The sequence below is a fragment of the Brachyhypopomus gauderio genome, chromosome 2, assembly GCF_052324685.1.
Source record: "Brachyhypopomus gauderio isolate BG-103 chromosome 2, BGAUD_0.2, whole genome shotgun sequence".
Classification (NCBI taxonomy): domain Eukaryota; kingdom Metazoa; phylum Chordata; class Actinopteri; order Gymnotiformes; family Hypopomidae; genus Brachyhypopomus; species Brachyhypopomus gauderio.
Genome location: NC_135212.1, coordinates 33537826 through 33559452, shown reverse-complemented (window position 1 = coordinate 33559452; position 21627 = coordinate 33537826). Strand labels below are relative to the sequence as shown.

Below are 21627 nucleotides of genomic sequence, written 5' to 3'. Positions count from 1 at the left end.
TGAGACATACCCTGGGTGTGATCATGGCACCTGCACTGAGCCCTGGAAGTGTGTGTGTGACACCAACTGGGGTGGCCTACTCTGTGACAAAGGTGAGAGGTGAAAGGGGTGCGTGTGCGTGTTTGTGTGTGTTTTATGAATATATGCATTGTGAGTATGGTTTGCTTTCAGTCTACATGGCCAGATAAGCCTGTTTCAGGGGGCAGCTATATGTTACACCCTTAACAACACAACATTCTGGCGAGCTTCGCTCCGTTCTGTCTCACACCCAGTGCTGATGGCCAGGGGCGGAGCCACGTGTGGGGCTTTCATAGACTCGCATGGCCTGAAAGATGATAGTGTTAGCTAAACACAACAGGCCACTGATTTATTGGTAGGGGAGTGAACCAGGCTCTCGTAAGTCCACGACTTCTTGTGGGTGCCGATTTACACACACACGCATACACACATGCACATACACTCACACACGCATTCTTGTATTAATCTTGGTGGGGACACTAGTCAGGCACGAGCTTTTCGGGGACACCACTTTTCCGTGGTTCTCATGGTGGCCCATTTATGCACACACACACACACACACACACACACACACACACACACACACACACACAAACTCTTCCTGACAGTGTGTGTATATTTGGGGATTATGGGGGCAAAGTTGAGATAAATGTCATTTTGGTTGAATTCCATCAACTCTGACTGTATGAATTACATGTTTACATTTACCATCATCCTATACTGATTCTCTCTCTCTTTCTCAGATCTGAATTATTGTGGAAATCACCAGCCCTGTAAGAATGGTGGGACTTGTATCAACACAGAACCAAACGAGTATCAGTGTGTGTGCCAGGACGGTTTCCTCGGTCGCAACTGTGACATTGGTGAGTGTGAAGATTTGAAGGTCAAAAATCCCTTGTGGTTAGATCTGAATTAGCTGTGGGCAGTGTGGTCATCCCTCTGCACAGGGGTGAACACTTCCGATGAGACTGTTTGTCAAATCCCGCATAATCTAATCTTTGTACTGCTTGAATTGACCTAAAGTCATGTCTGCCAGCTGATGTAATTGCTAAAGTTATATGTAGCCTCTAAACATATGTGATGTCACAGGGACTCCATCTGTGTGATCATAGGGATTTGTCCTGGGAGCAGCGTCCTCTAAAAGACACCTGAGTTCCTTTATTAATTAGCTATCATAGCTAAAGGCGAGATTGACTTGGAAATGAGGATTTTTGATAATTTGGTTGGAAGAAGCCCCGTCCCATTGGGACAGCTGACCCTAAGGCACTTTAAGAAGCAAAATGACTCTGTAGATAAGTGGAAGGGTTGCTGATTTAAGATATAAAAGTAGATAAGAAATGAGCAAATATTTGTATAAGCAAATAGCTCCATTGGCTTTGCTAAAATAACCAAAACATGCAAAGGCCTTTTTCAAACTTAATTATTTCATAATATTGTTGGTTCTGTACAAGACGTCCTTGTTCTTCTCTCTCTCTCTCTCTCTCTCTCTCTCTCTCTCTCTCTCTCTCTCTCTCTCTCTCTCTCTCTCTCTCTCTCTCTCTCTCTCAGTGGAACATGCCTGCCTCTCTTCTCCTTGTGTGAATGGAGCAACGTGTGTAGAAAATCAGACCAGCTTCAGTTGTGTGTGTGCAGATGGCTGGACTGGACTCACCTGTTCAGATGGTACAGCATGCGTGCTCACACGCACACACAGACACACACAGACACACACAGACACACACACACACACACACACACACACACACACACACACCTGTTTATACACTGTAATTAGCACCAATCAGAAGCAGTTGACATTTCCACTGCTGACTGGAGATTCACATTAGAACTTCACCAAAATAGCACTGATTAATGTGGAATATAAACAATCAACAATCACACAAAGCACACACAGGATATGCACTGGCAGTGATGTCATGTCCTTGTTACTGTTCATCAGTGCAAACAGAGGGTGTGCGAACAAGTTTTATCCTGAGAAATTGCGGATGTGTGTGGGTGTTTGTGCATGTTTGTGTATGTTTAGACATTTGGTGGCGTTACATCAAATACCAACCCCACCCCCACCACCAGCATAACACACACTCGCACACACACACTCGCACACACACACACACACACACACACACACACACACACACACACACACACACACACACACACACACACACACACACACACACACACACACACACACACACAAAACCCCAGCTCTCATAAAAAAAAACAATTAAAAACAATGTAAATAGCTCGACACAGCCACTATGGTTGTGGTTTGTGTCCAAAATCAACACATTTTCTCTTTTACTGACTACCGTAGTGTCAGAATTACTCAACTCCCTCATGACTAGCGTGTGTAGCCGTTAGTAGAGCATCATCTTGCTGTTATGACCTGCCGCATGACCCGCTTATGTTCCTGAGGATTCTCAGCTCACTCCTCATGCCAAAGGCCTCCAGTTCTCTAAGATGTATGGCTTTTGCACCTTTACAGCCCTTCTTCAAGTCCCACCGAAGATGGGGTTCAGGTCAGGCAGCTGTGACTCCAGAATCTTTCAGAACCTTCTGAAACCAAGCCTTGGTGGGCTTGGAGCTATACTTGGGATCATCGGCCTGTTGGATGGTCTAACGCTTGAGCTGGAAGGTGTGATGTTTTCTCCTCGGGTTTTCTGGTGCCCGATTAAATCCGTGTTGAGGTTCCATGCGTTGCGGGATTCTAGTGCCAGAGCAAGAGAAGCACCCCCAGAGCCTCCGCCATGCTTCTCTGCAGTCGGGATGTCCTTCTCACCGTATTCTCCAGTCTTACTCCTCCAGACGTCCCGCTGATCCATAGGCCTAACAAATTCCTCTTCTGTTCCTCCACAGAACAGAATCCTTTATATATCCTTTATATTTATATGGTTCATTTATATGGCAAATTTGAGTTTTCTTGTGCTTCTGTCAGTTGAGGTGTACGTCTTCGTATGTCTACGAGTTCGGGCATTGGGAACCTTCCGCGTTTAGTATGCCTTACTGGGCAAATGGAAACCTCACTGCCTGGTGCTGCCTAATCTTGCTGCAGGCATTTTGTTGCCACTTGAGGGGATTTTGACCATCTGCATCCTCAGGAACTTAGTGGCAACCAGTGGTGAGCAATTTAAAATGTCCCTGTTTGAGGGCCAGTTTGTAGCCAGTGTTCCTTTAACTTTGAACTTGCAAATTATGCATATTATGCAAATGAAGTGTATCTCTAGGAACAGCCAGTGCCTTTGCTGTCTCTTGTGCCCCTAGCCAGTCCAGATATGTGACGTGTTCATCTCAAGCACAGCTGATGAAAATATTGAAGCCCTTGATTAGTTACATCATGTGTGCTTGAGACAATATCAGGTTTGCAAATGTTTGCTCTTGAGAGGAATTCTGTTAAGGGGGCTACATCATTCAGAGACTGCAGCAGTCATTAAAAGTGGCATTTTGTGTTGAATTTGGATAAACAATTGGTTCTATCAGATGTTTTGAGCCATTTAAATTATCATTGTTTATGATAATTTATTTCATAAAGCTGAAACATCCGAAGGCTCAAAACTTCATTTTACGACTTCTTTATGCTATACCTCTGCCTCCTGCTATCACTCACATACACACACATACACACTCTCTCACACATGCACGCACACACATGCTCTCTCTCTCTCTCTCTCTCTCTCTCTCTCTCTCTCTCTCACACACACACACACACACACACACACACACACACACATACGCACTCTCTCTCTCTCTCTCTCTCTTTTTCTCTCTCCCTATCTCTCTCTCTCCCTCTCTTTCTATGTCTTTGATAAATGATACTCTTGAAAGTGCACAGTTTCTCACCACACCTCTGGGTGCAACATATACATATACACACACCACACACACACACACACACACACACACACACACACACACAAACACACACAGGTATTCAGTCTGTTCAGGCTGAACCCAGTATTATCATAAGGATATAATAAAACAGTCAGTGACATTGGAGAGGTAATTAATGCCCTGCATTAATGGGAAGACTGACTCTGGTCTGGTCTGTTGCGGTGTAGCCATACTGCACTGTGACTCCCAGCCATGTGGACGGGGCTCCACCTGCACCGAGACCCCCCACGGCTTCCAGTGCCTGTGTCCTCCAGGCTGGAGTGGCAGGAGCTGCCAGATCGGTACACACACACACACACACACACACACACACACACACACACACACACACAATAATACGTGGATAACTACCCTAGCCTGTGTAATTGCTCATGCTTGTCTGCACTTGTCAGGAGCCTCTCTGTCCTGGTCTCCACCGGTCTGTGCTGCCCTGCACCTGCTGGTGCTTGTCTGAGCGTGTCCCTACCTGTCCATACCTGTCCTTACCTCTCCATAGGTGCCCTTACCTGTCCATACCTGTGCACTTACCTGTTCCACCTGTCCACCTGTTACAGAAGCACTATGGACAACCCTGCACAACTGGAACAAACTCTAATAGATATAAAAAATTGAAATTAATACAAAATATAATAATAATAATAATAATAGTAATAATAATAACAATAATAAATAATTATTATATTATGTTAACTCCAAACTAGGGAAATCTCCAAAGACTGAAGTTACACAATTATGTTACAGGGCTTTATATCAAGCTGAGATCCGTTTCACACGGATCTCTCCACACTGCCGTTGCTTAGCCTACTGTCTCTGTCCGTTTACCAGATCAGACTGGTTCATGTGTTGCCTGTTGGTTTAATGATTATAGAGAGAGGACTGGCTTTGTTTGGACAGACCAGGCCCTTCAGGCAAGCTTGGACTTGCACACATGTGGAAGACACTCTCACCACTGGCCCTGACAATTCCACCTCATATGGAGTCTCCTGGATAGTTGCACACACACACACACACACACACACACACACACACACACACACACACACACACACACACACACACACACACACACACACACACACCATTAGAAGGAATGATAATATTGTGTTTTATGAAAGTTAAACAAATGTCGTCTAAATACGTACTTTTCTAAAAATTCTTCTATCTGACTTTTGCACGTTGTAGTCAAATTTGTTTAAGAAACTCATGCACTTTGCTAACACAGACTGCAAGAGTTTGTAGACCGACGGCCGCATTATGACGCAGAAACAGTCGAGGTCTTCCAGGCGAGGTCATGAATACAGTAGCACAGAGGAGTTGCTGTGTAGCTGAGCTGCATAAGGGTCTGCTCTGTTCTTTCCTAGATATGAATGAGTGTGAGACAGGCATCTGTGTCCACGCTCGCTCCTGTCGAAACCTGATTGGTGGATACCTCTGTGACTGCCTTCCTGGGTGGGAGGGACCCAACTGTGACAGACGTGAGTTTGGACCAGTTGTGGTGTGATGCATACATCTTTGGTGACTGAAACCAGAGCAAACCAGGATGATTGGTTCTGATATTCCTAATCAATTTGTGCAGTTCTACATTAGATTTAAGGCCTGATTTACTTCCCAAGCTAAAATCCTTGAGAATATAAGAAATATGTGTACACTTGATGAAGGACCTCTATCACAAAAGGATAATTGTAATATTGTATTTCCTTGTTTATAGGAAATACTATACTGTTGGTACTCTTATTCAGAATGTACTTAAAAGTACTGAGTAAATAAATACTGAATAAGTACCAGATCCAACATCTACTGTAAATCATAAGCAAACACACTTACTTGAAGTTGTCCTTCAACTCTATCATGTCAAAACTGTAGCTGACTGGTTTTGTAATGTTAGTAATGAGCCAGCCAGCATCTTTGTATCAGTAGATATGCAGCTCATGCTCTTTGCTGTTTTGGACAAGCGTAACCTGCTTATTGATTGTGTTAAATGCCATCAACACAACAGGGAACAGTAGCTGCCAAGGCCCATGTTTCAACGGAGGACGCTGCGAGGTATGACATTCACAACTCATGTTTTGGGGCTGTGTCCCAGATCCCACATGTGCTGAGTCTGCAGAATGCTAAGTGCTTGCTAATATTTGGCCAAGCACACTCAGAAGTGCATGAGGAAAAGCTGCCTTGAGTTGTAGACTTGAATACATTCCTTTCCCAACGTTGCATCTCACTAGGTGTGTCCTGTCATCTGCAGGACTCACTATGCATATGTCTGCCGGGGTTCTCTGGTGAACGCTGCCAGACAGGTGTGGGAGCGTGTGACAGCGCCCCCTGTCTGCATGGAGGAAAGTGCATGGAGCAAAAGGGTGTTCTGTTCTGCAACTGTCCACAGGGATATACCGGAACCTACTGTGAGGTAAAGCCCTGCTTGTGTCAAAAACGTTTACTTCATATAAGAATGCAGGTCCTCAAATACACACATGATTATTGTGAACATGCTGAACATCTTTCCAGAACTACGTACACTACTTACACTCAGCCTTTGTACTTCCTGTTCTGGCACAGGAGGTTGCAGATCTGTGTAATCCCAACCCCTGCCAGAAGGGGGTGCCGTGTCAGAGTACAGAAGTTGGCTACATGTGTGCATGCCCAGAAGGCTATTTTGGAAATGAATGCATGAGTCTGAAGGAACTATGCCATGGGACACACTGCCAAGGTTAGTGGGCATCGGTTCAGGGGAAGCGATTTCAAAGGCTTGCGTTCGATTAGCATTAATGTTTTATCTTCTCGCGTAATGTAATATATTCTTATCTGTCTGTGTGTGTGTTTTCTCAATGACTCCCACTTTTCCTCTCTCGCCCAGTTTCTTAATTTAATTCAAACAAGCTTTATTGGTGTGACCATATTAAGTTACAGCGTTGCCAAAGCATTCAATTAAATCTGTTTATTATACATCAGAGCACCCACACAGTCTTACACAAATGTGTTTTTTTGTGTTTGTTACCTATGCATATGACATTAGAAGCTAGTGTTAGAACTGTTAGATCTATGTTACTGATGTGGGTTTCCCTGCTCTCTCCGTGTCAGTATCAGGGCCGGGTGGCGGGGAGTTCATTTTGTACATGGTGCTGTTGGGAGTGCTGGCTGTTCTGGTGGCGTGCGGGTTCTCGGCGTGCGCCCTGCTCCTGTCACGGCAGCATCGACGGCGGCAGCGTCGCACCAAGCAGCCCGCCGCTACCATCAACAACCAGCGACACGTCCACGCCTTCGTCCGCAACGTGGAACAGGGGTCAGATCCACCGGTGGCTGGCCGGGCCGTCCCAGCGCTCTGGCCCGAGGAGATCGAGCTGACCTTGCCGCCGTCGCCCGCCCTCAAACCGGCACATGTGGCCAAGCTGGACATCTGTAACCGTGAGCGAGAGAAGCTCAACCGTTTCCAGTACGGCACTGATGGTCAGGAGATGGAGGCATGACCTGTCCGGAGCGCCCGCCTTCAGGAAGGACTCCGGGGCCCTATGAAGAAAGTATGACCTTCACCGACCTCTCTCAAGCAGCGTTCCGCTGGTGAACCTTGACCTGGGACTTGGTAAAGGTCGAGGCAGGGGACGGTTCTGCTGAGAGGTTTCCAGAGGACACCATACTCCAGAGGAGAGCTGCGGACCTTGCCGTTTTCGGCTCACACCAGCAGCGAGGGTCAAACAGACGTCAATCAGAAGGTCAACGGGAATGGTGGTGTTTTTTGCTGTTGTTACTGGAGTCATGATAATTTAAATGCATTTGGTGTGTTTACACGTGCTCTCTGTATTTCCCCAGAGCTGTGACCCTGTGTGTGTGTGTGTGTGTGTGTGTGTGTGTAAATGCACAAAGTTCCATGCATCCCCCTCGCCAAGCACACCATTAAGTATCTTGTGGAAAACCTTGGCGTTCCTTTCTCCAGACAGACTAATGTCAGGAAAGGAGGATCTGTTTCCGACAAGTAACTGGAAACACGAGGAAGTACGGCTGCGGAGCAAAGCCGTCCAAACACGTGCCTCAGTTCCCCACCTCAGAACCCTTATCATCATCATGATGCAGCTCTAAGAGATGTATGATTGTAAATGTATGTGAATGTAAATTTACCCTCTTGTAAATATGCTGTATATAGTGATATGGCTCATTCTTTTGTACGGTGGTTTGTCACCGTGTTGGCATCTTCTCGTTGTCCCTCTTTCCCCTTATGCCTCTTCTCTGCAGGCAGGTCGGTTTGGAATTAAAAGGGCATCTATGAACTAAACTGTTGTCTCACTGCGAGTCGATGAAAACCAGGAAACTTGAGTACCCACTTTGAATAGTGTCCAAGTGTAGTATTGTAGGTATCGATTCTAGTTTTTTTTTAAATGTATATAGTGGTTTCACATAAGCTTCACATAAGAGATTTTGATAATTGGGATTATCACTCGTCACCTGTCTACTGTGATCACAAATGCTGCCCTAAACCCTTATACACTGATTCTTATACATATGTCTGAAAACAATGAATGATTCATAGCTAGTAATTAGGTGCCTATTAGAAATGTGTTATGATTGGTATGTCATCCAGCTCACAAATGTGTTCACAACCATGGGGAAAGTGAGTCAGAGGCCCATACAGCGCACATGTACACACTGTGCAGGACAGAGGCATGAACTTTGAACCTCTCCAGAGTCGGAATCAGCGGATATGACCGCTGCCTTCCTGTACCCGCCCTTCCATTAGGAAATATGGCTCGGAGCAGCATGTGCCCACCCCCTGGCCTCCACACCTGCTGGGGCGGGGGGTGTCAGGATGTCTGCCCCTCCCTGCAGAGTGCCCCACCTTCATGCACCTCCAGGAGTGAACCAGCGTTCAACAGGGGTTTGCTGGCATGGCAATCATGCTCAGAACAGCTCAAACTCATGCGCGCGATGGCCAACCCTCCAACCCCCTGATGTCTTATGAACTTGTGTGTGTGCTCATGCGCATGATTCTTGCTATGCTGAGCATACTGTACCTTTTGGAAAGTAATTTCTGCTTTAACGTAGCACAGCTCTGACTCTGAAACAATGTACCAAAAAGTGCAGGTTGTGTTAGAACATCAGTGGCACTCGTGTTTGCAGTCCCTGCTACCGTCACAGCTGGTATGATAACTGTAGCAAATGCTTCTCAACTGTCCTACACTGAACCACGTTCATACACAAAGCATTTTTGTCCACGGCATAGAGAAGGAGATTGTTTTTGTCCTTTGTAATGTGAGCCGTCAAACACCTCACTGTGGGAGATCACTATTTAGTTTTCATTTATCCTATAGGAGCTACTTTTTTTTCCTCTTATGATGAATTATTATATATTTTGTTGGTATGACGGTATGACAATAGACCTATTCATAAGAACATAAGTAGCGATCTTATATATATATATATTATATAAATACAGATAGTGACATCTTGTGGCCATCGGTAGTACTTCTGTTAAAATATTGCAGCGCTAAATATAGAGAATATGATGGGGGAAATGAGACAAAAAGGAAAGGAAGGAAGGAAGGAAGGAAAGAAAATAAATTATGTTACTGGGACAGAGGCATCCATATATTTGCAGTGCGGGGAAAAAAGGCATACTTAAGAAAACCGTTTTCACTGCACATATAATTAGGATCATTTATGATCATCAGTACTGAATGAGGGTTCATTCGGTAGCACAGAGAGGTTTGAGGAAAACACGGCAGAACTGTGCACTTAACAAAGAAGAGCTTCAAGCTCTCAGAACAGGCCCGACGAGGTGAAACCGTAATCTGAAAGAGGTGAAGGGCTTCAGGGCTCGAGCTCAGCTGCACACCTTTCTGGGATCTCCAGTTCTGTACGACATGCACATGCACATAATTAAAGTCCTGAAGGATGAAAACTAAAGCATAAAAACACGCAATCAAAACTGAAAATTACAAAATGTTAAAAGAACACAGCTGCACCTCGCAAAAAAACTATTAATTATTATAAAAAATAAAAAATAATAAAAATAAACAATGCAGTGGCAACCTTCCAGGTCAAAGCATGTAATTCAAGGTTCCTGAACAGCTCAAAACGACTGAATGCGACATCGCCTAATCAGTACGTTTCTGTTCTGTATACTTTGTGAAATGCTGCATGGTGCGAGTCTCCCAAGTCCAGTGGCACAAGCATAACGGGCAGCGCCAAGGAGAGAAAGCGCGCCGTGGGGCAGTGAAGGGGAAGACAGCAATCACATGTCCTCAGGAGCTGGACAGGGAGCTGGCCACGGAATCCTGCAGAGACACTGCACTCATCAGCAGGTGGTGATGTGACGAAACGCTGGTCTGTGGAGGACGGGCCAAGGGAAGACACGAGATGTGGTGTCCATTTCCTGCAGGTAAACCATAAGCCATAATTAGTGAACTAAAGATTGAAGAAGGTAATCCTTATTGCAGATTTGCGCCCCTTAGAAGAACCCCGTGTGTGCACTCGGCAGGGGCTTTGTTTGAGTGGCTAGGGAGGGAGGTTGTCAGTAGCTAACTTGCATTGTATTATGCTAAACCCAAAATATGACTCCCTGATCTCTAATTAGCTACAACAGATTCCACTGTTTTGATATGACGCTACAATTAGCTGACCGGTAGTGCTCTGGTCCAGAGTAAGGGTCTGACTGTCCAGGCCCTCCTCACAGGCCAGCAGACGCTGGAAAGCCTCAAAATCGACTGATGCATCGTCCTCCGGAAGCGTCTGCGGAACCTGTCCGTCCCCGACTCGACACACTTCGAACCGCACCCAGTGGTAGCTTAAAAACAAACGCACACGAACAAGCAGCTCAGAGCCGGTCCAGGCAGCGTTCTGCGGGTGTTTTTTTTTTTTCTTTTTCATTTTGACGGTCCAAAGGAGAAATGGTCACTCACTTCTTACACTTGCGAGCACCAGGGCAGCTCTGGATCAGGTTCTGGACGGTAGGATGCGAGAAGCCAAAGAAATCCGCACCGGAGGGGGTGATGTTGTTCAATGGCTTCCCTCTGCGTAAAGTCCACAGGGCAACGTCAGTAGAGCCGTTGGCATACTCACCACCCCATTTCTTACAGCAGGAGCACGGTAGATGGTGGTGGTCAGCGGGTCCGTGGAATCCTCTACCTCTTAGCAGCGATGGCTTTCAACAACTCTGCATGACAGCTGAGTGCAGAGACAGCCACGATTGCATTCTGGGGGTCCTCTTCAGGGACGATCTCAAACTGTAACAGCCAATCACACAAGCAGAGTTGGCACAAGCCCTCTGCTTTGCAACTGGTGACAAAGGCTTGGAGCCTGTACATCCCTCAAATGAATTCTGTAAAGTCAAACATTAACTGCTCAAAAATGTCTAGCGGCAAGTAAAGAGAACAGCTTTAAAGACTGAACACAACAAAGCTAGCAACACTGACGACACAGGTTCAGTATAGGGCAGTACACAATGGTGCAGGTTAACGACGGTTAACGACGGACTGGAGTTACGACAGACTTTTCGTAATTTTGCGCGGTGCGCGAAGGTGCAGTGGCAGCACAGTGGAGTGTAGTGGAGTGTAGTGGAGTGGTGTATAGTGTATGATAAGCTGAAGCAGCGCAGTCTCCACCGTAGCCCATCTCGACAACGCGATCGCTCTTTCTCGCGTTGTACGCACGCAGTTTTTTTCTATACTGTATTTATGATTAAAGCGTATCTAAATCTAGGGTCACGCTTAACGACGAAAACTGCTTTACGACAGACTTTTCAGTCTCTAACCCCATCGTTAACCGATTGGTTAACCGCACATTTTGCACGTGTCCTTGTCTTTCTCAAACCACAGCTTGTATTTGTCCAACTGAAGCAGCCATTGTTGAATCGGCATTTACCAGCATTACGCTGATTTACATGTCAAAGTACAATCTACAGCTCCGTTTGGAGTCCGTCGCTAACGCAGCGAACTAACGTGGAAGTTACGTTAGCGGTCCGTACAATGAAAAAAAAAGGCTATATATATATTTCTTCCGGTTATCAGAACGACAAACATTTATTGTGTCAAGCAAATTTCCATGACTTTTCCAAAACATTTGAGTATTTTTATTTTTTCCAAAACTTATCCAGGCCTGGAAATTGCTATTTTCAAATTCCATAACTTTTCCAGGTTTTTCATGACCGTACGAACCCTGATGGTGGTACACGTACTAGTACGCATGGTTTTGACCGCCGGGCCATACCTGTGGTCCCTGGCCTCCATCTTTGATTTGGCAGGTGTACAGGCACTGCTGCTCTGGGCTCCTGGTGCTGGCAAACACACGTGTGCTGCAGAACCCCACTGGGTAGATGGCATTTTCATCATGGAAAAGGGCCCTGTCCGTGATAATCTGAGAACACATGGAAGAGAGACCTGTCCATGATAATCTGAGAACACATACAAGGCCATCTGATGCTTCCTGCACAACTCAAACCAGAGCCAGCACTTCAGTACCTGGGATTCGGAAATCGATACGGCTCAGTGAAGTCGGTCTCCATTCACGTCTGCACAGGAGATGGAGATAATGTGATATTCGTGTGTTAGGGGTTAAGGGCTCGCACTGATTACCAACCTCCCCCAGGCTGTAGACGGTCAGGCCACCCAGTACGATGGGGAAGACGGGCCTGCCAGTGGAGTCAAGAGGGATGGGCCGCACCAGCTTACGTGCCCCACCCTCGGGACCCTTCCTCTTCTTCGACATCTTCTTTGTCGCTGAGAACAGTAAGACAATGAACACAAGCATAAAGGGGACAATAGCCAGCAACGGCATTACAGCTCAGTCTAAGGGCGTCTGCCTTTTTGCATCAGAAACCTTTTATTCTGATAGAAACAAAAACCTTTCTGCGGTGAGGGAAAAAAAAAAAAAAAAAAAAAAAAAAAAAACTTGGTGTGCTTGGATGATGTGACCCCCAGGGGAACGTCGGCCTTACCGCTGTCTTCTCTTCCGTTCTCCCGCCCTCGCTCTTTTCGCTCTTTCTTGGGTTTCTTTGGGAAGCCGTCGTCAGACCCCGAGGGGCCAGGCGCCTGGCTTTGGCTCGATGGCGCAACAGCACCCCCTGTAGTATTGGAACTGAAAGTGGCAGGAGTGTGGGAACTGCTGCTGGGGGTTGAGAGCAGCTCCCCCTCTGTCAAAGACTGGAACTGCAAGAGAGTCTTCAGCAGGAACCTGCAGAAACAGATGCGAGTTCAACACGCTCTCGAGACAGATGACAACGGACAGGATACTAAACCAACTAGACACAAATCTGATGATTCCTGCTACTGACTCACAAATGTCAGCAAAAGACACACAATGAAGCATTTCTCTACATTCGTCCCATTATGAGAGCTTTCAACACTACAACAGTGTTTTCCACACAAGAACAGACCTCTCAACAGTGCTGAAATAAAAGTTCTTGCTGAAATGACTGACAACATGCAGACATGGTATTGCAACATATTTGTATTGTTGCTCAATCTGACCTTTTTGTGATTTACATATCCACTTCACTATTATGGAGAATGACAAACTGAAATGCAATCCTGGTGGAAAAATGTGAAGTGTAATACACACATGGCATAACCCTTCAGTAGCAACACGCAGACAATCTGCCAAGATGAAAAGCAAAGCCTGTTGTATTGTTATTATATTTGAGCTCTTTACTGGAATACAATACATGGCTATTACTGTGTTCACATCAAAACGTAATACAATCCACCTTGAAATATCAACTTGAACATACCAAGGTATGATTTGACAATCTGTGATGGTTCAGGAGTCTGTTGTGGTCGGTCTGGCTCCTTGTTCTGGACAACGGCCCATGTTTGGCAGTGGCCTGACATTGGACAACGATTGTGTTTCATTGTGGCACAAATGCTGCACTGTTCTCGACTGAAATGCAAGGACACGTTTCACGGTTTGTTCTGGCGTGAACACTGCAGCGCACATCAAGGTGCAGGACAGTGGTGAGCTGGCCAAACTGCAGGCTTCATTTTGGCCCCAAATCCCCCGTTTCCCTAAATAAAACACAAACACGTGGATGCTGTTTTTTCAGCTGACGTTAAATTTACCCTTCAGTCTTCAATTTGTCGCATGTTCTTAACATCCCCGTTCAAAACAATCACTATGTTCACTAGAATGACCGCACTTCAGTGAGGCATATGTTTGAACGGGAAAATGTTCACACTAGAATGTCTGCACTTCAGTGAGGCATATGTTTGAACTGGGAAGAAACAACTGTTTCTTGAATATATTTCAGGATGGGTTATATTCAATTCTGACATGAATTTGTTTTTATCAAACTGCAAAGCCTGTGTATCATTTTCCAGTAAAGAGCTCAAATGACGTGACAATACAACAGGCTTTGATTTTCATCTTGGCGGGTTTTCTGCGTGTTGCTACTGAAAGGTAATGCCATGCATGTACTGCGTTTCACATTTTTCCTCAGTCATGATTACATTTCAGTTTGCCCCGAATTCCTTTCCATATATTAGCAATAATACTTGACAAAACATTGACAACAAGATACATGTACTGAATCCTCCTTTGGAAGGATCACACGTTTTGTTACTGTTTCTTTATTAGGGCTTTCGTATCCCCACCAGAGGCGATGTTTGTCCCATCATCCTGGGAAACTTCACCTACCTCCTCTCCTCCCTTGCACGCACAAACTTCTCCTCCAGGTGGGCGACTTCATCACACAGAGCCGCGTTTTCCTACAATCGAAAGCACAGGGCTCAGCACTTACAAACCAGCTGATTCCTTCACCCAGAAAAGGTCAGTAGGTTGTGTTCCACCGCCGAGACATTCACAGCGCAGGTTGGGAAATTCCCCACTACTCACAAACACCATGGCGCGGGCAGCTTTGCGCAGACGGAGGTACTTCAGCCTGTACTTCTCGTTCTGGTTCCTGCGCAGGGCCTTCCTGACCTTTGACCTGGGCTCCGGGTGGCCATGAGGGGAGGGTGCGGACGGCAAGGTGGAGCTGGAGAAGGCCTGCAGGACCTGCTGCCTCTCTTCATCTGTCTGTATTTGCATGTGGCAAAAAGTAGAAATAGAACAATGGGGTGTGGGGTAAAAAGTAAAATAAATTAAAACAAACTAAACTGTAACCCCCCCCCCCCCCCCCCCAAAAAAAAAAAAAAAAAAAACACTTAAACAAGTGTAGGTGACATGACAAATGACCACATACAAACAATGATTTGATGGCAAAGGGTTTCTAGACACACACATTCACAAAATGGTCACTGTAGCTTATTGCTTGATATCTAAAGGCATTTACACAACAACACCTATAATAACAACTAGTAGCAAATAGAAAGAAATGTGATACTGCTTACACAAAAATAACGTGAATGCTGTACAGTGTTGAACTTCTACAATGTTGCAAAAGGTAAGATGTGCAGTGATGGTGAGCTTTGGAGTGTCTTTTTCCCAACTCTATCCTGGCAGGCTTGGTTTGAGCTCGAGAGAACAGTGAGATGCACTCAGTGCAAAGCAAACTTACCAAGAGGGCAAAGACGCCATTTCTGTTCTCAATCCTCTTGAAGCGCCTGCTTCCTTTCTGTGTCTGAAATACACCACGAAACTGAAGCCATGCTTATTTTGGAGGGAAGGTCTGAGCACTACAGGCGGAACACCGTGGTTTCCGTGGAGTCAGAGCTAGCACCTGGGCAGCTTCATTAGTATTGACACAAGCATCAACTGTTCTCTATCTCCCTGGTCACAATCAACTCAATGTATAACAAAAAATGTAAATGAAAAACATGTACAAACATCTATTGGTTAGAAATAAAATACATGGGTTACAAATTATAAGTGGTGTGATGATGATTGATGATCCACAGACACACCATGGTAATCCATGCAAGGTCTTACCTCACGGTACATTACAGCCTCAAGACTTGACTTGGCACTGAGAAAGGAATATTTAGTTTTTGTTAATACACCACTTAAAGTATTGGGTATTACTTGGGAGATGTCACTAAGGGCGTAACTGGTTTCCGTACTTTGACTGCACCAGTCCCCGATCAATGATCCTCTGCTTAATCTCTTTGATGTGCATGGGTCGCCCTGCCTCTTCTAGCACAATCTGGAATCATTTTGCAAATAATTTGTAGATTTAGAAGTCACATGCTACAAAGCAGAAGAAAATTGTGGTCTCACACCAAGGTTTGGAGAAAATATTAAAAGGTTTGACCTGGGCAGCGTCCAGCCACGTAAGATTTGGTTTGTCTGTGACCTCTCCGGATGGCTCCCTTAATCAGAAAAACACGACAACTCAGATAACTTGCCTACAAAAGGAAGTGTGTTCCAAGCAGTGCAAAGCTCAGTGTTTACACTTGTTGCTGTTTATGTCGCCAGCAATCAACACTTGTTTACACTTTGTTGTAACTGTGGTTTAAAAACCATTTTAGGACTGATACATTTAATCCTACACGCCTTTAAAAGCATCACACCAACACTCACGATTCAAGAGTTTCAGACGCTGCTGATAGGCTAGTCATGTTATCCAAGGCTGGGAAAAGGGAATAGCTGCCTTGGCCGTCGGACTCCATCTCTGACTCGAAGTTGGAAAGGGTGTTGAGAGGGTCCATTGTCACCAGCGGGACTGTCGTTCATCTACGACTTTGTGCAGTGTCTGTAAAGCAGATTGTTGTTGGGGAAAGGTGGTGCACACTGACACAGACGATGTTAGCTATCTAACTCGTAAGTAAAAGAGCGAAGTCAACTTAGCTAACGAGTTAATTAGCTCGCTAGCAAATAGCTAAATTCAGACCATGGCCAGAAACAAACAGGCAAACCTCTCACTTAAGTTGCCTAATACTAGCTCTTCTTTACATTAAGGACAGATGACAAACACCTACCATAGGTTAGCTAACTAGCTAAGGATTTCATTGCAACTAGCTAGCTAGGTTATATATATATATGTTATTCCTAGCTTGCAAATATTTATGTAGTCTTAAAAAGAGTTTAACGTTAATGTTAGATTTTTACCTGTATTTTTGTTTTGTAAAGCACAGCTGTAAATATTCACATAATGTAGTTAGATAAGTATATAACTAATAAGTAATCCACAGCTAACCTGAGGTCAAACTAAGCTACTTTGCTATGCAGCTTCTACGGTGGTGGAACCACTCATTCACCGTTATGTTTTCCCGGGAAGTAATTTCCGGCAACACCAACGTCGTGTCTTCTTCATCGGCCTTCAACATGCAGCGTGTGCTCGCCATCTTGTGAACATAGCGAGAGCTACACCCTGTCACTTGCTTCGTTCATGTGCACCATTTTCATCCACGCATGTAAGAGTTGTTTTGTCTGTACCGCGTAATCTATGTCAGTAAACATGATGTTAAATTTGTCTGAACATAAAGAAACGGGTTACACTGTTAAATAAAAATATATCATGCAGAATCTATTGCAATTATTTATGTTGAAAATTTACTTCATACATACGTCATACATATGATTTCTCACGCTGAAAAAAAGTAGTTTATTTATCTCCGATGTACATCGAAGAGTTCGCTCTGGCGCCACTGGTGATCGATCGCTTTAGGCGCAGCAGAGGAATATATAAACATAATAATTTGACACCAGCACAGCACACAACAGAAGAATTTATTTGTAAATTAAGTAAGTCGTTATATGGACTAAAACATTTTGGAAGGAACTGGAATAAAATGTATGGTGTGATTTTTGTTTAAATAGTTCCACAAAAGCAAAAGTAAATCCAAGAGCAGAAAGTATATGTTATGAATGCAAAACAGAAAAAAATATATCAAAAGTATATAATTGGTTATTTGAAACTTATTTTCGTTTGCATTTTGACAAGTTTTTGGTTCCATTGTTTTTGGGTTTTTGGATTTTCCCAGTAAGGTCTTTTGCTTCTGGAATCTCTCTTTAGGGGTGGGCGGATCGATATTTATATCGATAGTATCGATACAAAGGTGAGGATCGGTATCGGATCGATACCACGGCGAAAATATCAATTCTTTTGCTGCAGTTTAGAGGTCTGCGCGGGACTGCTTTTAAAATCCCGCTCCTGCCCGCTCCCGCCCGCTTGTTTTAATCCCGCTCCCGCCAAAAAATTGCTTGTTTTAATCCCGCTCCCGCCCGCACCTGCTTGTTTTAGTCCCGCTCCCGCCCGCACCGGCCAAAAAATCGCTTGTTTTAATCCCGCACCCGCCCGCCACATACACATTTCTGTCGCCCCCCGCCCGCAATCCTAATATGAATTGAATTAATTAGATTTCGTACTTGAAATTTTCTTATGTATTTATTAAAACAGCAATATAGCGATGGATCGCGCTGTCCCATTTCTTACCACAGTCCAAACACATGCCGTCAGGTGACGTACACCAACACTTTCTGATATCAATCACAACAAGCCGATTTCCCTCTCCATTAATTACAATGGAATATGACTTCCATACATCAGACTTTCCTGTAGTTGGCTTAATTGTGATGTATTCGCCTGTTTTAATTGAATTTTCCACAGCTGAAACTGGTTGACCGTCTACAGCAGGGGTCGGCAACCTATGGCACGCGTGCCACCATTGGCACGAGGCATAATCACTGGCACGGACCAGCATCAGCAAAAATATATATAATTTAATATAAATTATTATATTAATGGATTATAATTTCAAGTAAAAAGTGTCGCCCCCCCCCAACGGTTTGGAAGTATCGGTATCGGCGATACTGACCAGTATCGTATCGATATCGTATCGGTATCGTATCGATACCAAAATTCCGAGTATCGCCCACCCCTATCTCTCTTTGCTTCTGATATTTGCAATATCTACAGACCATTTAGCAATTAACTAAAACCTTTGTATAAACTTTAATGGTAAAACTCAGTTTACATGCTACTGTGAAACAGAACCCCTGCGTTCCGCCATGTTTGAAAACGCTGGGAAGCTGGTGGGGTGGGCGTGGCTTGGTCCCAGAGGCGGTCTCAGAGCTCTGTGTCAGTCCGGAATCAGTGACCAATGGAGATTGCAGAGGAACGCCTTCATCTAAGACCCTCCCACACGTGAAATGTGTTCCAAAAGTCAGAAGCAAAAAACGAAGCAGAAGCAAAGAGAGATTCCAGAAGCAAAAGACCTTACTGGGAAAATCCAAAAAAACAAAAACAATGGAACCAAAAACTTGTCAAAATGCAAACGAAAATAAGTTTCAAATAACCAATTATATTTAAAAAATATACTTTTTGTGACGGGCAGGTGTGAGCAACAAAAAGGAAGCGATCACGCCAAGTCTCAGGGAAAAAGGGTGGTTTAATATAAAGTGTGCAAACCTAAAACCCGTGCAATAGATCCGAATTAAGGATATAATGACCAGCGGTCAACTGGTACAAAGACAAGGCATATATAGACAGACAAACGACCATCAGGTGGGAACGGATCACGGGCTCCGCCCACCTGAGGGGCGTACACGACGTCACAAAACAACAACACAGCCGCTGTGGACAGAGGCGGCCGGTAGGGGGCCGCCTCACCGTGACAGACCCCCCCACCAAGCCGCACTCCCCTCCACTGGGTGTGTGGCACACAGCGGCTGCACAACAACACGAAGGGGCAGGAAGGCAAGGACAGGCAGGGACACACCTCCTGCAGTCCACGAGCTGAAACACAAAACACATAACATTAGTCAGCTCACCTCCCTGGGCGGGACCCTGGACCGACCGGGCCGTTAACAACACAAAACCACGCCCCAGTCGGTCACAGGGCCCTCACGCCCTAACCGGCATTCAGCTAGTAAGCCCCATGGGTGTGAGGACGAGGGGCTACGGCTCCTCTCTCGTCCCTTGTGTGTGTGTGGGCGTGCAGGCTACCTCTCCAAGGCGTGGCTACTTCACCTCCTGGACCTACCTCCTCCCAGAGCTGACCCCTGCCTTCTGCTAGGGGTCACCCCAGCCTCCTGGGGAGCCAACCCCTCCCGGGGCCTCTCATCTCAAGGTGGACTCCTCCACCCAACCCAGGAGCGCCAGAGACCGAGGCCCAGAGCACACCCGACGCGGGCTAGGGAGCAGCCCCAAGGGCCTCCTGGTCACCCCGGGCAGGAGGGAGGATCTCCATCCCCAGCAGGAGCTTTTCAGACCGGAGCCCCATGGTCCCCAAACATCCGGGGGCCCCAGCCCTCTAGGGAGGGGCTCTTCACGACCGGGCTCCGGTCACCCCACAACACAAGGGGGCTCCTGCCAGGTGGAGACCCCCACAAGGTCCAGGAACACTGCCAAGGAGAAGCACCTGCACAAAGAACACACCCTCACACACACACACATACAAACACAAAACACAAACGCGCCTTACCCTATTCAGGGCCTCCCTTGGGAGAGACGCCCTCCGTGCCACACCCCATGGCACGGGACCACAGCCGGTCCCCCCCCCCAAACACACATTCAAGGGGAGGAGCATGCGTGGAATTACACGCAAACATTAGACAACACGTTAGGACACAACACACACGCAAAGACTAGACAAGCAAACAAAAAACGGTGTACACACAAACAGACGGGACCCACAAACGCGCGCTCTCTATAAACAGACACAGTGACGCGCCGCTCACGTTCGCAGTCGCTCCCCACATGAAACACAAGACAACAGGGGAGCGAGGCGACGGTGAGGAGCGGCACCAGCGTCACACACCACATGTAACATATAACACAACGAGCGTGCATATCGATCGACACGTCCGTTCACGCATACACACATACAAAACACACACGAGAGTCCACCAGGCAGACACCCTGGTGTTCGCCGTGCCATACACACAAGCGCACGGCGAAACTCCCGCAACATACAACGGACACGAAGAGCTGTCTCAGGGCAGACTGCCCTGGTCCTCGCCGTGCTACACACACACACACACACAAAACACAAAAGCACGGCGGAGCTCTTCAAACAAAACACCACGCAGACAAACACTTACCACGAGACATGACCACGAACGAAGGAGAAAGAAAAAGAGACTCGGCGGCTTCCGAAGGGTGGCTGGTCATTCTGTGAAGGGCAGGTGTGAGCAACAAAAAGGAAGCGATCACGCCAAGTCTCAGGGAAAAAGGGTGGTTTAATATAAAGTGTGCAAACCTAAAACCCGTGCAATAGATCCGAATTAAGGATATAATGACCAGCGGTCAACTGGTACAAAGACAAGGCATATATAGACAGACAAACGACCATCAGGTGGGAACGGATCACGGGCTCCGCCCACCTGAGGGGCGTACACGACGTCACAAAACAACAACAACACAGCCGCTGTGGACAGAGGCGGCCGGTAGGGGGCCGCCTCACCGTGACACTTTTGATATATTTTTTTCTGTTTTGCATTCATAACATATACTTTCTGCTCTTGGATTTACTTTTGCTTTTGTGGAACTATTGAAACAAAAATCACTCCATAAAAATGCTACATGAACATTTAAATTAAACTGGATTTGTACAGAACCATGTTGAACACTGAGTCTGTCGTGGAAATTTGAACCGTAATGGTTGAAGTGTTATTTGTTATATTAATAATGATATACCGAGAGATAACTGAACAACTTGTTTATTACTGACATCAATGCGGACTGATACAGACATACCGCAGCCACCGTGCTGCTCAACCAGTGCACATCAATCCGCCTAGGTTGATAACCTAGTTCCAAATAGTATATTACAACATCCCCCCTGTTTAGCTTAGACCACAACATATCATAAGGAAACAACTCTTTTTTTCTGTGTCTTTTACAAGAATAACTAAAATTCTTAT

General features: G+C 45.7%; 2 protein-coding genes across 3 annotated transcripts in view; one reads left to right on the top strand and one right to left on the bottom strand.

The window, feature by feature from the left end:
• Positions 1-8161, top strand: part of LOC143500444 (uncharacterized) — a 34722-nt gene extending 26561 nt beyond the window's left edge. The window contains 9 exon segments of the mRNA XM_076994552.1: positions 1-92; positions 762-881; positions 1567-1680; positions 4077-4190; positions 5271-5384; positions 5906-5952; positions 6149-6310; positions 6460-6610; positions 6982-8161. The exon segment at positions 1-92 is cut by the window's left edge and continues 39 nt beyond it. Coding sequence (XP_076850667.1) covers positions 1-92; positions 762-881; positions 1567-1680; positions 4077-4190; positions 5271-5384; positions 5906-5952; positions 6149-6310; positions 6460-6610; positions 6982-7367 — 1300 coding nt within the window. The 3' untranslated portion in view covers positions 7368-8161.
• Positions 8162-9344: 1183 nt separating this feature from the next.
• On the bottom strand, positions 9345-17178 carry tbrg1 (transforming growth factor beta regulator 1). 2 transcript variants are annotated; one of them, XM_076994532.1, is made up of 15 exons: positions 17019-17178; positions 16342-16513; positions 16073-16130; positions 15882-15964; positions 15751-15787; positions 15380-15442; positions 14716-14898; positions 14518-14588; positions 12824-13059; positions 12466-12605; positions 12097-12243; positions 11017-11114; positions 10791-10901; positions 10512-10675; positions 9345-10264 (listed from the first exon to the last, which is right to left on the bottom strand). In XM_076994532.1, the coding sequence occupies exons 2-15, from the start codon at positions 16467-16469 to the stop codon at positions 10134-10136; spliced, it is 1650 nt and encodes a 549-aa protein (XP_076850647.1). In that variant the 5' UTR covers positions 16470-16513; positions 17019-17178; the 3' UTR covers positions 9345-10133. The 2 variants fall into 2 exon arrangements, with proteins under 2 accessions (XP_076850647.1, XP_076850639.1); XM_076994524.1 differs by lacking the exon at positions 17019-17178 and adding an exon at positions 16870-17012 and having other exon boundaries at positions 9346-10264.
• Positions 17179-21627: the final 4449 nt, after the last annotated feature.